General features: G+C 42.8%; 1 protein-coding gene across 2 annotated transcripts in view; it reads left to right on the plus strand.

The window, feature by feature from the left end:
- The first annotated feature begins 6,072 nt into the window (after positions 1 to 6,072).
- The window catches only part of LOC129514491 (protein disulfide-isomerase TMX3), a 44,346-nt gene continuing 33,324 nt past the window's right edge, over positions 6,073 to 17,094 (plus strand). The window contains exons 1-4 of one of the 2 annotated variants that reach the window (XM_055333104.1): positions 6,073 to 6,245; positions 7,273 to 7,327; positions 14,030 to 14,069; positions 15,507 to 15,630. In XM_055333104.1, coding sequence (XP_055189079.1) covers positions 6,200 to 6,245; positions 7,273 to 7,327; positions 14,030 to 14,069; positions 15,507 to 15,630 — 265 coding nt within the window. In that variant the 5' untranslated portion in view covers positions 6,073 to 6,199. The remainder of the gene's footprint in view (positions 6,246 to 7,272; positions 7,328 to 14,029; positions 14,070 to 15,506; positions 15,631 to 17,094) is intronic. The other variant, XM_055333103.1, reaches the window with a different exon arrangement.

Raw genomic sequence — 17,094 nt, forward strand, 5'->3', positions numbered from 1 at the left:
TTCATGTGTCTGTTGGCCATCTGTACATCTTCCTTGGAGAGATATCTGTTTATGTCTTCTGCCTGTTTTTTAACTGGATTATTTTGGGGTTTTGGTGTTCAGTTGTAGAAGTTCTTTGTGTCCTTTCCTTGTCTTGACTTCCTTTTCTTTTTAAAACTTTAACATTTGTATCAACCTGAAGTCTCATCAGAGGTAGCTGAGACAGGAGATGCAAAAACTATCTTTTACATCCTGTGAGGTCTTTTTTTTTTTTTTTTCATCCTCTGAGGTCTAAGAGCAGTATCACATATGGTGTCCACAGTGGTAGGGTTCCTTTTATCATAATCTGAGTAAGGGGCATCCCACGCAGGTCTGATTTTCATTGTCCCATGGCCTGTCCAGTACAGTCCAGGTTGGCAGCATTTCCGCAGCTAAAGTAGACACAGACATTTAAATGACAAGGAAGGAGCAGAGGACCTACCTACCAGTCTCTAGTAGCTCCCTGTCTCAATCTATTCTAATCAAGTTCAAAGACTTCTCCTTGAACTATCCCTAGGGAAGACAGCAAAGGAGGATCCAGGACAAGTGCAATCATCTCCACTGAACAGTATTCAAAACCAGAGACACTGCTACTCGATCTAAAACTCTCAGGAACCATTTCAACAAAGGTCATCAGGACAATGCTTACGACAGTCTATAAAAGGCCTCTATTTTGTTAGTGAATAATCTCTTACTTCATTGCTTTCCTCCATCATCAATCATCCTACTTGAATTACCTTCGTAGTTGTAGTGGGCCTCATAGGCTTAGCCAACCCATCAGACTTTATAGTGCCCATGTTCCTTTGGCTGGAGCTCCATTTGCTAGTGAGAGAGGATGATGAAGCTCAATTGAGGGAGATTCCGGACTCTCATTTCAGCTCTCATGCTGAAAACAGCAACTAGGAACTGATTTAGCTGACTTGCTATCCATTTGCTCATCCTCTACTTTTGCTAGCTCCTGGCATTCAGGCTGTCCTTTCTGTCACAGAAAGTCTACCTATCAGTAAGTAACTGATTTCAAAGCTTGTGCTTACTTTGAACCAAGAGTATCTGGGAAACCACCTCTGCATCAATGAATGCTTCCTTTCCATCCCCTTTGTCAGGATTCTCCTTTTTCTTTCTAAATAGTGCCTATGTCATATTTTTAGCAAAAAAAATGAGTCAAAAGTCTTCTAAGCTATCCCACCTCTAACACCAATTGCAACTGCAACAGGGTTCAACTAAGAAGACTGACCCCAAAAAACACTTATAAATCTATTACTCACTAGGGGAAAAGGATGCAAAACAATGTGGAAGCAAGAATTTGGATCACTGTTAAAGACTGTCTCACAGCAAGGGTCTGTGGAGACTGGTACAAGCTTGTCTTCTACCTTGTACAATAATTATGGTTGTAAGCACTTTCTCTCTTAGATAAGGAACCCCCTACACGTGCATAAGACACCTTGGAACAAGGGAACCTAGGAGTCTTACTGGGATTCCTAATATTTTGCTGGTTATATATGCATATTCCTGGTACAAAACCAGCCTCAACAGCAGAGCTGCTGCAAGTCAGCAATCACACTCTTACCAATAAATAATGAGGACAGGCTGTTAAAAACCACCACAAAACTCCTTGGGTCCATGGTTAACAAAAAGCAACATTCCTAGTCTGCATGTTTCATGGGTGGCAGAGAGGTTAGTGCCAGATGGAAACTTTTTTTTTTTTTTTTTTCCAGATGGAAACTTTTAGCAAAAACATCTCAGGCTAATTCCAGGACTGCTAGAGATTAACCTGAACAGAACATTATGCTGAGGAATTGTTCCTCTAGTCCCGGTTTACTATTATGATTGAAGGTTAATATGTGTCAAATTCAAGTAATTTTATTGTATTTATTTAAATGTTACATAAATTTCATCTCTATCTGGTAGTGTAGAAAATTTACACAAAGTTTTCACCCTAATATTAATCCACACTTGGTTTTTCTGGGGGTGGAGGGGGCTAATTTAATCTTTTTGGTGCACTGCTAGATCTGGTTTGATAACATTTTCTTTGGAATTTTTTGCATTTTTGTTCATAAATGAATTGATCTGTATAATTCCTTTCTCATAAATGCTTCCTCTGGGTTTGAAACCAAGCGTACCCTAGCCTTTGAACAAACTGAGGAGTGCTTCCTTTTTTTTTTTTTTTTTAATTCTCTGCAAGAGTTTGTAACAGATCTTTTTTTTTTTTTTTTCATAAAAGTTAGCACTTTTTCTAAGACACTTTCAAAGTTTTGATTCAATTTTCTCATGGTTATCCTATTATTCTTCTAGTTGTTGAACTGATACTGGTAAATTATATACATATTTTTTTATTTTTTTAAGATTTTATTTATTTATTCATGAGAGAGAGACACAGAGAGAGAAAGAGAGAGGCAGAGGCACAGGCAGAGGGAGAGGCAGGCTCCACGCAGGGAGCCTGACACAGGACTCGATTCTGGAAGGCAAATTATATTTTTATAACTTTTTGATTTTTTTTTTTGGTCTACTCTTTTTGTCTATATTGTAGACAAAATTTGCTTATCTCTTTAACCTCTTCTGTCTATATCTATGTCCTTGTTTTGGTCCTAATGTTAATATAATTACACTGAATATGCAACAAATGGCAACATAATCAAAATAACTCTCTTCCTATCATCCCTTTAAAGATTTCTCAGTATGGGTATTCTTCCCCTGTCCCTGGATGAAAATTCTAACAAGTCCATCTAGATAAAAGATCTAATTAAGCTGAAAAATCAGTTCAATTATTTTCATACTGAGTCCTAATATTAAAATTCTGAAACAGATTTATCATCAAAAAATTCCTCCCTTCTCCTGAGACTCTTAGGCTTGAAACTTGCTGTGGGACTGGGGGGGGGGGGTCTTGATTCACCTTCTCTCTGTTTTGCCTTTCCCAGTTAGTGAACTGGGCTTAGTGAATCCTTCAAGGGTGGTGTGTTGAGAGAGAACATGACATAAGTGCAGGTGTTCTCTTCCCTGAACTGAGTCCCCTTGAATTGGCTTCCCTTCTTTGGGAGTAAAGGATGATTTAGCCGGCCTCTTGGAAGGCAGCCATGATTTCTGGATTTTCTCATTTTTTTCATTCTTTCTTACATGTCATTTCTGGATTCACTAAAACATGAAATTTGTCCATTTTATTACTTCAAAAAACACGTTGGGACTTCTTTTGAGTCTACTGTATCTTTTTTCCCTCTCTGAATGAGTTAACACATAAAGCCTTTAAGACACTGACTGACTAATATATAAGCCTTATAAGTGATAATTCTTACAACACACTAGGAAGTGAACTGTAAAAAAAAAAAAAAAAAAAGGAAATGAACCATATCAGGGTCCATTTTGCTCAATGTTATGCTCTCAGTACACAGTTTCTGGCAAATAAAATCTAACATCCCTGTGTATCTTTTATGTCATCCTTCTTTTTTTATTTTTTATTTTTTATTTTTTTGGAAATTTACGATTTTTATTTATTTGAACAGAGAGTGGGGGAGGAACAGAGGAAAAGGGAGAAGCAGACTCCCTCCTGAGCAGTGAGTCAGACGTGAGGCTCCATCCTGGAATTCTGGGATCCTGACCTGAGCAGAAGGCAGGTACTTCAGCAAGTGAGCCACCCAGGAGCCCATCCTTCCTTTTTCTAAAGTCTTTTCATCTACTTCTTAAGGAGAATATCCAGTTAACTAATTTTCATTTCTCTCATTCTAAAATATAAAAGATATTTACACCTATAAATTTGCACAGGTTTTGCTGCAACCTACAATTTTAATAGGCATATTCTTTGTTTACTTCTAAGTATATTTTAATTCTTTTTTTTTTTTACAAAGACATTATTTAAAAGTGTTTTTAAATTTCCAGATTTAGGAGATTTTATCTTATATAGATTTATAATCTTAACTGTGTTGTCAGAAAACACACTGATAATACATTTTTTCAATCTGTTGAAAATAATATGGTAGGTTTGTAATTTTCCTTAACGTATGTTAAGTATGCATTCGCTGATTATTTAACAGTTTGTTTTCAAACTTTTGTTCCCAAAACCTCTGTCCATTCTTAAAAATACATGAAGATCTCCAAAGACCTTTCTTTAATGTGGGTTATGTCTCATCATATTCACCAAATTTTAAATTAAAATAGACATTTAAAAAAGTATCATTCAACACTAACAATAAAACCATTTCACGCCATCAAGAAAAAAACTACAAAAAACTTGATTTTTATTTATAGATTTTTTTTTTACTTAATATATTTTATACAGAACAATCTAAAAATGAATGACATTTTCTGGATTTATTTTCCCTCAGGGCTAAATGAGATCTGAAGGCCAGAACAACAGCATCACCTGGGAACTTGTAAGAAATGCAAATCCAGACCCACTGGTTCAGATTCTGTAAGGAGTATTCAAAAACTGTTTTAATCAAAGTAAATGATGCTTAGTACAATTTGAGAAGCACTATTTAACACCATATAATGATCACTTTTCCATTAAAAAAAAAACATAGATTTATTTCTCTTAAACTTTCATCTAAGAGCTAGAGTTACGTATACAGAAAAGTACACAAACTGTAAGGGTAAATAAAGCTCAATGCATTTTCACAAAATGAACAGATCTGGGTAGCAGGGTTCAGATCAAGAAAGAAAACATTCCTTGTACCTCTGCCTTCTAAGACTATTAATTTCCCTGATTTTAACCTTACGTGCATAAAATCACACAAGCAGTACCTTTCTTAAGCTGGGAAAAACCCAACATAACTCCCAGGGAAACTGATCAAACATTTGTACCATTAGTGAAAACAGGATGACTGAAAGGGGAAGGGGAGGGAGGGAGGGAGGGAGGGAGGGAGAGAATCCTGGAGCAGCGAGAGGTCTGGGAGGCAGCGTGGTGCTAGAATAAGACCAGCTCCGGAGTCCGAAACTCCGTTTCAAATGGCAACTCCATCCTCAAAGCCTAAATTAAGCAAACTACCTCTTCTGTGCCCCAGGATCTATAAAATCCCTACTTTGAGAACCTGTAGGAGATTTAAATACTTCTGTATGTTAAAATCAAAATAAACTAGACAACCAAAAAACGTTTGAATCTGCTGGAGGTCTGCAACGGATCCTGCGCTGTATCCATAAAACAGGTGAAATCTCGGGCTTGCTCCCGATCAGCTCACAATGTAACCTTTCAGTCATTAGGAGTAGAATTTTCTGAGGTCTCTGCCTGTCGGAATTTTGAACCTCAGGTGACCTGCCTGACATCATGATTTATTTCTATTCCCAATAACGCAGGCTCAATAACTGATTTAATCTAAATCCTCTGGAATGTTAGGTCCTATAAAAACGTCACTTACACTGGATGTAGTGATTGCAGAGCCGCCATATGAAAAAATACCTCGTTTTCACACTTTTGTCGTGTGGGAGGAGATAGCAAATATTTCACAGTATTTCAGTCTTATCAAAAAGAATCAGAAAACAGGAACAAATCATCAAAAAAAAAAAAAACAAACTGTATCTTAAGATCAACTTCATTGTTTCAGGTTCCAAGAGGAGTCTTTAAGATGGCACTCTTTCAGCTGGCAAAATCGCATTAATGGAGCTGGTACCTCATTTCGCAAACAGGTTCAGGGAAGATCCCAAACTTATTTTGGAGACGCGCGGAAGGAAGCTCACACACGAACCCACGGCCTCCATCTTTCCACGCGCTGCTAACACCCACCTCTTTCCACGAATCTGATCGCTGCTGCACAGGAGCAGCAAGTGAAAAAAATGTGGCAGCATCAAGCCTCGAGGGCGGCGGCGTTTCTCTCCCGTTCCCCTCCAGACTTAGCTGGCGTCTCGCCTCCCGGAAGCGCCCCAACTCCGCACCCGCCCCGGCCCCACAGGAAGGCGCCCGCGCGCTCGGTTCCCACGCTCCCGGGGGGGGGGGGGCAGCGGGAAGCGCACAGATTTACGTCGCGACTGCGCAGGCGCCGCAGTCCCGCGCATGCCCAGAGGCGGAGGCCGGCGGGGTCCTGGGAGGGTAGCGGCGGCCGCCTGCCCCGCCCCCGCCCCCGCCCTCCGCCCTCCGCCCTCCGCCCTCCGCCCAGGCTTCCCTTCCGCGCGCCCACGGCCAGCTTCCCTTTCCGGCGGTGCCAACTGCGGCCGCCCGTGTCTCTTCTCCGGGGCCTCTGCAGCTCTCCCTGCGGCGAGCATGGCGGCTGGGACGCTCGGGGCCGGCCTGCGGCTCTGCGCCACAGGTAAGGGCCGCGCGGGGGCGGGGGCGGGGGCGGCGAGGCGGGCGCGCGCGGGGACCCTCTCCCGGGGGCGGGCCGGGGTCCCCCGCCAGGGTGCCGACGGCTGTGGCGTCCGCCGGGAGACCCCCCCGGCCGCTGAGGTCCTTCCCCCAGCGCGGCCGTGCCGGGGACCGGGCCAGGATAAGATGCTCCTGCCTCCCGTGCGGTGCTTGGCTTCGTGTGGCAGGAAGTTTCCGTCGCGCCGGCTGCACGGAGAGGCGTGGGGGCCGCGCCACCCCAGCCTGCGGCCACGCCTGGCTTTGGCTGCAGGTTCCGAGGCTTGTCACGTCCGGAGAATTTTCACCCACCTGGGGGCTGAGAGAGATGGCCGAGGACAGGTCGCGGTCGGGTCGCCGGACCGTGCGGCGTGAAAAGCGACGGCGGAGTCGGGGGGGGGGGGCGGGCGGGGGGGGGGCCTTTCCGGCGTCTCACGCCCGGGCCGGGTCCTCGCCGCCGCCGCCGCCGTGTGTTCGCTTAGAATCCCCTTGACGCCGCCTGCGTGCCAGGCTGTGAGGACGCCGAGCGCTGCAGGTGTAGTGTAGCTCGGGCGTGACACGCCTGTGAGGTCGAAAAAAGCTAAATCGGCATTTTGAATGGCAGGTGGAGTTTATACAGAGGAGGAGGTAATGACTACTGGAGAAAGAGAGAAGAACGCGTTCTCTGGTTAAAAAAAAAAAAAAAAAGGTGGAATGGCAACAAGGAAAAATAAGGGAATAAAAATATGTTGAAAGAGAACCTCTGTGTCTCCGGTTTATTAGCCTGTATAAACCTTGCGGGTCACAGTATAGTTGCTGACAGAGCGAATATTTCGTGAAGGGATCAGCTACTTAGGCTTATGCATGGTTTGTGCCTTGGGATGGATCAGTGATGGGTTTTATGGTAGATTGTAAAAAATCAAAAACATTTTATAGATGACTAAGCATGTAGTATGAGACAAGTAATAAGTCAGCGTTTATTGTAAACATTTTGTCCTCTTATCCTCTTTTTCCAGTGTTTTTACTGGATGTGGTTTTCAGTAAAGGATTTGTACAAGATTTGGATGAATCGTAAGTATATATATGTATTTTAAATAGTATTTTGACTTTTTGAAATTCTGGTATTATCTAAATATTTCCATGAATCTGGTCTTTTAATAGTTAACAGTAATGAGCGATGTTTGTATGGCACTAACGTTTTCAGAAGTTGTCCCGAGTTCTATTTACATACAAATGTATGGGGTTGTGCTCTATGGAGTTTACTAACTGTTCCATATTCTGTTTTATCATTTTTTGTTGTATTTGTGAGCCGGTGCTGGAATTTAGTAACCGTACCGTGTGTTTGTTTTCATAGAACCGTAGCATTAATCACGATGCGTTGCTTAGAGTAGGTGAGGAGTACAGCTCCAGACAGACCAAATATCCTATGTGTGGTCTTTCAGGCCTGACCATAGGCAATTTCAAGGCTTTTCCTGGCAGGCCTTAGGAGGGAAGCTCTTCTCCCCACACCAGACTTGGTGCACAGCCCGCGTGTTGCAGTCTCTGGGGAGAGTTGTAGTCAGAGACTCAGGGCCCGAGGCTAGCTCACGTGCATATTTGAATCTCTAGCCCCAAGTTGCCTCTTCCAGAGGCCTCCTTATTGGGGGCGTCACCTGGGGCACTTCCTGGGCATCTCTGCTGAGATCTTATCTAGGGGCTTGGCTGAGCCTCTCCTCTTCGATTGGAGTCGGTACTTTTCCACAACTATCCCTCCTCCTCTTTCATTCTCCTGCCCATGGGTTCATAAAAAGGCAGAAACCTTTGGTTCAGTGCTCCTCTGCAGTGAAGTGAATTCTTTGGTCTATGCTGCATCCACCTGACCCTTGTCTGGTACTGTTCCACTCGGAAAAATGGAACATTGAGGAGCTGGCACCTTTTTTTTTTTTTTGGCCTGTTGGCTTATGTTGTCACAGTGAGTGAATAAAGGCTTATTACTTTCAGTTTTGCTTGTTGTCCTAATGACCTATACACAACAAAATTGGTACAGTAGCAAGTGGTCATATGAACACAGTGCTGTTCTAGAAGAGCAGAAATCCTGAGGATCCCAGGGAGCACTTTATTAGCTGTGCTGAGTGATAGTAGGTTCTGAAGGGAACTGTTGTAGTTTTTTTATTTTGTTTTTTTTAAGATTTTATTCATTCATGAGAGAGACAGAGCATGCATAGCAAAGAGCATGAATGGGGGCGGGGGGGGGGAGAGGTAGTGGGAGTGGGAGAAGCAGACTCCTCGCCAAACTGGGCCCAATCCCAGGACCCTAGGATCAAGACCTGAGGCAAAGGCAGATGCTCAACCATCTGAGCCACCCAGGTGCCCCTGAAGGGAAAAGCATTGTTAACATGAAGGTAATCTTGTTAAACTTGATGTCTTGAGGGCTGTGTCGCTATATACTTCCTCTTTTAGAATGCCCTCACAGTGGAGAGTATGAGGAAGCATATGAGCAGGCACAGACATCTTTCTCAGCTGGGTGCTCTTTGAACTTGACAGGTTTGGCCCTCCGTGACAGGTTTCCTGTCACCGAAAACCATGGCTGGCCCGCTCTCACAGAGGTGGTAGTGGTCCTGTGAGCCATCTTGGTGATCCCTTGGGTCTGCATGAAGGGAGTAGGAAACTGCAGATAATGAGACCGTTACACAGACTCTGATTTCTAGGTTTCTCTCTAATGTCCCTGCTTGTTACCAAGTCCATGTAAGCCTCCTCACCTAATCCATTCAGTCTGTGACACAGTCCACGTCTTAACTGAGAAATATCCAGACACGGAAGAAGCAGCCACCCCTAAGACAGCAAAGATTGACAAGCACAGAGACTGACATAAGCATGGGAACTGAGCACCCTTTCTTGGGCAAACCAGGTGTGAGCCTTTCTGAAAAAAAACTCTAGGTCTGTTTGTTCAATAATGGGGTCTCAAAGGAGGATATTAATCGACTCCTCACCAGACACCTGATGGCCAGATATTAAGTCATGAAGAGTCTGATGGGCAGTACCACTTGGGTCTGTATGATGACAGCCCTTCTGTCACTAGTAGTATCCCCACCAGATGAGTGGAGGAACACTGAAATATTTACTCAGACCTTGAGTAGGTATTAGGTTGAGGTTTCTCTGTCCCAGTGGTAGACTGGACATCCTGTGCCAAGGTCAGAGTTCACGGGAGAATTATACTTCTTGGGCCTTTTGGATATCAGTGCACAAGTGAGTGTGATCTCTACTTCCCCCTGCTATCAGGATGAGGAGGATACATATGCCTCCCAGGTTTGAGTCTGTGATGACCTATATAGGCACGTTTGCCCAGCTTGACTCAGGATGAGTACTTTCAAGCCCATGCTACTAAATGTGGTATTGTTTCTGTGTACTCCCATTCGTCTCTGTCCCTGAGCCCCAATGGGAGTTGCCACTATTAGGACCATTTTAGTAGAACATGGGGAAGACTACGAACCTACTCAATTACTAGCTCCAAAATAATATTGGCTGCCTGGTCAGTCAAAAGGAAACAGTCATCTTGGCTGCTAAGCTGAAGAGAGACAAAGTGCTCTGTGAGACTTATTCCTCCACTCAGTAGTGCCGTCTGGCCTTTGTACAAGGCCTTGGGTACCAGGTGACTGGCTGCTGGTTATAGGTCTCTCAATACCAAAGTATTGCTCTTGCCACTGGTGGTAACTGAAATCATGAAGAGACTGCTACTGGAGGTAGCTTGGTCTGTGGCAGTTAACATTGAAAATGTCTTTTCCAGCACCCCACTCTAGTGGGTTGATCAGGGCAGTTTCCTTCATGTGGGATGAATTTCAGCATACCTTTAATGTCCTGCAAGGCAGGTTAATTCCCCATCTGTCTGCTGTCAATGGGTAGACCATGATCTGGAAAAAGTTGTGCTTCTGGAGGGAGTATAGGCTTTCCGTTATGTTGATGACAACCTCCTAGAGGACCTAGACAGGGCACTGCCCAGCAAGGACTGGATGCCATGATGACTCAAAAGCAGCAGTTGTGGTTGGGCATTAACATAAATGAGGTACAAGGACCTAGTTTCTGAACCTGATCTGGGAAGCGGTATATCATAGATTCCAGAGGAGATCATTATTAAACTTTTGACTTTTTTTGACCCGAGAAAAATAAAGAGGCCCAGGGATTGGTGAGCCTGTTTGGCTACTGATGCTGTCATATAGCCCTGTGAGGATTTTAATGGCTACCAGAAGGCCTGCTGCTCTTGAGAGGGGCCCCAACCAACAGGATAGGCCCTCTAACAGGCCACCAACCCTCCTCCTCTCCTGAGCCTCACTGATCCCACATCTGCTGTTTGAATTACACATGTCAGCAAACTCTCAGTTCACTGATCAGAGCCTATGGCAGGAGGACAACACTATAGGTCAGCATGGACCAATTCAAGTTGGCTGAAAGGTACATGCCCTTTGAGAGACAATTATTGGCCTTGGATGAGTGCAGTAGTGGGTTCACAGATAGAAATTCCCATTCATGTTGCTAAGTAGGGCCAGCTCTGGGTCTCTAGTGAAGTGGAAATGGAACTTACAGGAGCCCAACTGGAATCTTTCAAATCCATGAAAAGGTCTCATGAGTGCCCCTCCACCACCCAGGAATAACATCGAAGGAGGTGTTGCCTACTCTGGCCCACTGGGGAACCAGGCAGACCTCCCAGACCACCCGTGGGCCTGGGCGCTAATGTCTTCCCTGGGTTAACTTGTAGGAATTTGGTGTGGCTACCATCCAACCTGAAAGAAACCTGTCCTTCACCAAGTATGGTAAAGAGCCCTCACACCATAGGCAGCTTCATGCAGTGTGGAAAATTATTTTGATGGCTCCCTTCTATCAGGTTACTGGAAGGGCTGCTGCTCTTGAGAGGGTCTCCAATCAACAGGATACCCAGAAGGCCCTTTCATAGGCCACCAAGGCCTCCCCTCTCCTGAGCCTCACTGATCCCACATTGCCCCACTGTCCCTACACGTCCTGCTTACTGCTACAGCCCCAGCAAATGAGCTCTGCTGTGTTTTTCACTGTCTCATGGGCTGTGGCTAATGGCTTGGCCATTGGTTGTGTAGCATGTAAAACAGGGCCCTCTCTGGAAATGAGACATTTGGATGAAGATCATCTGATCCTCAGAAATGTTTTTTCCTAATTGTTTCAGATGTACAGCAACAGTTCTGTGCCTTATGCAATGCCCATCAAGAGAATGTTTTGTAACCTGTGTGAATGCTCATCAGAAAGGCCCCTGTGCTGCAAAAGGAAACAAAACCAATGAGCATTTCATGATTTTAGCTCAACGTGGAAAATGAATTGTTCTCCACACCAAAGCAAGCAGGTGCACAATCAATTATCTCCTGGATCCACCAGAGGATAGCCCATGGAAATTCACATGTCATCCTAGATGAGGCTGGCAGTACACGGGCTGCTGCTGTGGTGAGAAGACACGAAAATGGCATGAAAAAGCCAATCCACTTGTCAGACCCTAGTCAAGGCTAAAAATACTGCCCCAGAACAGTTTCCTGCAAGTGAGTGGACTAGGGCATCCTTAGCAGATAGAGCAGATGGGGCCCCTTATGTCGTCAATCATATTCCAGTGGATCTTGATATTGTTTGACACTTTGTTTGGTCCAGCCATTTCCATACCTCCCAGTGACTCCAGCCACAGTCAGTCTCCAGGCCCTGCAAGACAACATTTGTTTCCTTTCCAGGTTCCCTGAAACACTGCATCTGATAACAGTCCTGGAATTTATGCTCAGACTATGCATCAGTTGCCTAGTCATGGGCATACAGCAGATCTCTGTGCTCCATGTCACCCCTGATCCACAGGGGTACTTGAGCATTTTAATGAACACTTGAAGTACAGGCTTAATCAGCTGATGGGAAGGGACAAGATTACCCCAGTCTGGATGTCCTATGCACTAGGGTTGGCCCGGTTGTCTGTTCCCCTTCCTTCAATGTGACAATCACTGACTCTGTAGCCTCAGCATGGCGGGGGGGGGGGGGGGGGGCTATAAATTACCTCCATAGCCTTCAGCTCCTTCCCAAAGATTCAGATCATTGAAAGATGAAAATGGCTACTAAACACCAAGGACTGGGAGACAGTAACTTTTTGCATTTACCACTGGGTGCAAAGTATGGGTCCTCCCCTCAAGCGTAGTGACCATTAACTACAGGTTTGTAGCTCAGAAGTTTACTTAAGGTGGCGATGCTGCTTGGCCTGGATAGCTCCATGGATCAATACCAGTATATAAAATAGAACCTTTTACTAAACCTAAGAGGAGCAAAGGCTCCAAATCTTAGAAGATTTGGCTTTACCAACCTGGGAGGTTGATTAAGGGTGCTATCCCTGCCCATGTCATAGGACAGACTGTGTCACAGCTGGATAAGATAGAAGTGCCCCGTTGGACTAAAGAGCTCAGATAACGGCCAGGTATTCTCTAAGTCTTAACCGTAAGTTCAAGAATCTTACTAAATATTCTCATAAAGAATTTTTGTCATTCATTCAGTATAGGTTAAACATAGGTCACTTTGCAAGGTACTAAGAGATGAAACAACCGTATTTATGGTTGGGTAATATGTAAATACAACATGTGGAAATTGATAAGAATCCTAAAGAAGATAAAGATGATGTGGAGAGATTGTTTCTAGTGGTGAAGAATTTAGGAAGGTATTAGGGAGTAAGAAATGCACTTAGCTGGATAGGATGTGAACATGAAAGAATGTAGAAAGTCAAATAAACATTGTGAATTCAGCTGTGATAAATACCATGGGTTGATTGGAAATCATAGGATGCTTACATTTGAGTAGAAAGATAATTGGAGCCAGCACATAAGTACATAAAGCAATTTATACTTCTTTTTGCAGGTGGTGGAAGGGGACCAAGAAGGTGTCAGATAAGAGTAACATTATCAGATGATCAGAACTATGTATAGGAAAATTCTTTAAATGTAGGCTGTTGTGACAGGGGGTCCCCAGACTTGGTTATTGGCCATGAAACACTCAGAGGACTTGGCCTGTTGTGGAAGTCACAGCTATGATTTATTATAGTGAAAGGGCCCAAAGGAAAACCAACAAAGGGAAAAACCAGTGTGGGGTGAATTCTAGAGGAAACCAGGAACAAGTTCCAAGAGTCCCCTGCTGGTAGAGTCACATAGGATGCACTTAATTCCTCCATCAGGAGTTGTGACCATATGTATGAAATGTTCTCTACCAACAAAGCTCATTAGAGACTCAGTGCTTAGGGATTCTTATTGGAGGGTGGTCATGTCAGGACCTTCCTGCCTAGTCTGGACCAAGATTTCAGACTCCTAGAAGAAAAGCAGGTGTTCATCATAAAAGCACATTGCATAGCATTGGAACAGTGAACCATCTTATCGGGTAATGGTGGAAACCCTCCTGGAATTCAAGTTCCCGGATGCCAACCAAGGGCCAAGGGTCAACCAAGCTGACCTTTCTAAGGGTAGTAGCCTCAGATTAGCCTGGTTAACTGTAATGCATGGGGGTCGGTGGGATAGAGGGGCCCAGAACTGAGGTCTGTATCTGTGTCTACCAAGTCCCACTTGTTTTTCTTCTTTACTCCTGATTCTTAGTTCTCTACTTTTTTTAAAGATGTTTAATGGATAAGATTTAGAAGTCGTGTAGTAAAAATTCTATGTAAAAATTTGTTGAAAGAATTTGTTTCGTTCTCCGATATTTACTGATTATCCTCACGTATTTTAAGGTAGAAATAAACATGCAAAGATTTGTTTTCTCATTTTTGTGTTTTAGGTTTAAAGATAATCGGAAAGATGACATTTGGCTTGTAGATGTGAGTATGTAAATTTTTAAATTTTTGTACTCATTAACTACCCATGCCATTTTAAGTATTTCCGATTCTCCTCCACACAGATATAGTTATGTATGATTAGTGTTTATGTATATTACTCAGTTTTTGTCACATAGTATTATATAGGTTATTAAATTAAAATGAATCTCAGAGCCTTAAGGTTCCTACAAGGGAACCTGTTTTTGCTGAAATTCTGAAGAACTCAAAATACGGATTATGTCTGAGGGAGATTGTGGTATGATAAAGAATTCACTCTTCTTGTTTCATATTATCCAAGAAATTACTAAATAGCACTTGACAGTAAAGTCCTATTTTCATCTTAATAGGGAACAAAGTCAGATTTTCATCTTCCTTCCTTTCCTTACTTTCAAGTTTGGAATGTATTTAAACTTCATGTTGTTTGGGATTCCTTTTAACCTGTTGCAGTAAAAAAGTAGAGTGGCAGCAGAGGAGATGGAATGAGAAGAGCAGAGTTCACAGTTGCTGAAGGCAAGCTATGGGGCAAGAGTCCATTGTTTAATTCTTGCTCTCTCCTTTTGTGCATGTTTGAACATTTCTATAGTATAATGTTAAAAAGTAGATAAATCTGGGGCAGCCCCGGTGGGGCAGCCCCGGTGGCGCAGCGGTTTAGCGCCGCCTGTAGCCCGGGGAGTGATCCTGGAGACCCGGGATCAAGTCCCATGTCAGGCTCCCTGCGTGAAGCGTGTCTCTGCCCCACCCCCCCCATCTCTCCCTGAATAAAATAAATAAATCTTAAATAAATCTTTAAAAAAAAAGTAGATAAATCTTCCCCATGAAAGTACAACGATCAGTTTGTTACACCATTTAACTAGAGGAACCTATATCCACCCCAGTGCCCTGGTGGCCCTGAAGAAAAAAAGGAACTAGTTTTAGTTTAAGTAACCTGACTTGTCCCTCTGCCAAGCCCGTCATTTTACTGACCCCCATGCCTTACCAGTGGTTATGCTTAAAGCAGCAAAGGTACCTACTGTGTTGGTGTTTTTGTAATAGAAATAGACTGAGGTACATCATGAACTATTATGGGATGTGGGGGGGATTTATGTGTATTTGGTGATTTCATACACTGACTTTAAAGCAAAGCTGTTTTTGTTGTAAATTATATCTGTTTTAAATAGGAATCAGTAATTTTAAATGAATATAAGGTAATAGTAGTGTTGAGGTATGTGCTAGGAGTTAAACTAAGCAGTGTTGAGGTATGTGCTAGGAGTTAAAATAATTAGATTCATGTTTTGTGTTTTACCTTTTTTATGAAACTGCTTTGGAAATTATATTTAGACTTTGTATCTAAAATGGACTGTTCATCTCCTCATTAATCAAAGAGATTTCTTTAAAAATTAAAATTGCTATACACAATAGCGCAACATTTTAGTGGCTGTCTTTTCTTTTTCCCCCAACAAGTTTTATGCACCATGGTGTGGCCATTGTAAAAAACTGGAACCGATTTGGAATGAAGTTGGTCTTGAGATGAAAAGCATTGGTTCTCCAGTTAAAGTTGGAAAGATGGATGCTACTTCCTATTCTAGTAAGCATTTTCTCAGTTTATTGTTTTTTTCACTGTTCTCATACTGAAAGTGGTTTAATTACGTGAAGGAGTATTCAAGGTAGGAGGAAGAAACACTTATTTTTTGCTCAGATGAATTAAGGTTATCTTAATAATTGAAGATTGTATACTTTATGAGTTAAGTGAATTAGCCACCAAATGTGTAATATGCAGTGTATGTTAATCTTGTGCCTAACGGTGTATAAGCTATTGTTCCTATCGAGCCTGCTTGAGATACTCTGTTTACCTGAGGCAACTTCTGAAATTTGGGTGTTAAACTGTTGACATTGCTGTGTGACTTCAGAATGAGAGTTGTTGTCTGAGTAGCCAGAGATGACCTATTAGAGGAATAAACGGGGACCTACAAGGTGAAGTAGAATAAATACAGTGGAGGATCAGGAAAGTTATTCACATTCGATAGAAAACCTTAGAGTTGAAAATGAGCTTAATAAGTATGTTGCAGAGGATAGAATGTCTTAAAGCAAAGATTGGCAAACCACAGCCCGTGGACAGGATCTGGCCCACTGCCCACGTTTGTAAAGGGAGCTGTATTGGAACCCGGCCACACTCATTTGTTTACTGCTGTGCCTGTCTTCATGCATCAGTGGGTAAGTTGAGTTGTAACAGATTGTTTTCCCTCAGTGCCTAAGCTACTTGTTATCTGACCTTTTTCAGAAAAGTTTACCAATGCCTATATTAAAGGATTTGAGAAAAGAAGAATTTAAGTTTAGAGAAGTATGAAGTATAGAAATTTGGAAAGAGCATGGCTTCAGAAAGCAGACCCGAATTCAAATCCTGCTTCTGCCTGCTACTTTTGCCATGTAACATGGGGAAAGTTTCTTAACATCTCTAAGCTTTGATGTCCACATTGGTAAATATTTAATTATCGTGTGTCTTTTATTGGTTTTTTTGAGATTTGAATGATGTAGCACCTGTAAAGTCCCTTGTAGTATTCAATACATATAGGTTCCCTTTTCCTTGAATTGTTGAAGAGAGTAGAATTATATAATGTACATTTCTTTTTAGGAAATCAGGATTGTGTTCAGGATACAGCTTTGGAAAAGGACAGGCCTATGCTTTAATCCCAGATCTGGCATATGCTACTTCTGGGGCTTTGGGGAAGGCCTTAAACTCTCAATTTTAGTTTCTGTCTATAAATGGAGGAGTAATAATCCTGAAGTTTGTGTGGATTGTATTAACGCTTCATATTCAAAACCCCTCACACAACGGCTAGTGCATATAACATGAAGTATAAGACCAGATTTTAGGGGTCCCTTATGTCATAAAGTTTTGGATTTTACAGTTGCCAATTAGGAGATATTGTACATTTTTGAGAAGATAGTTGACTTGATAAAATTGTTTTTTGGCAGCAACATGTAGGATAGAAAAGAAAAGCAGTTAGAGACAAGAAGATCATGTAACTCAACTTTTGTATGCATGTTGGTG

Source organism: Nyctereutes procyonoides, unplaced genomic scaffold (assembly GCF_905146905.1).
Source record: "Nyctereutes procyonoides isolate TBG_1078 unplaced genomic scaffold, NYPRO_anot_genome, whole genome shotgun sequence".
In the NCBI taxonomy this organism is placed as follows: Eukaryota; Metazoa; Chordata; class Mammalia; order Carnivora; family Canidae; genus Nyctereutes; species Nyctereutes procyonoides.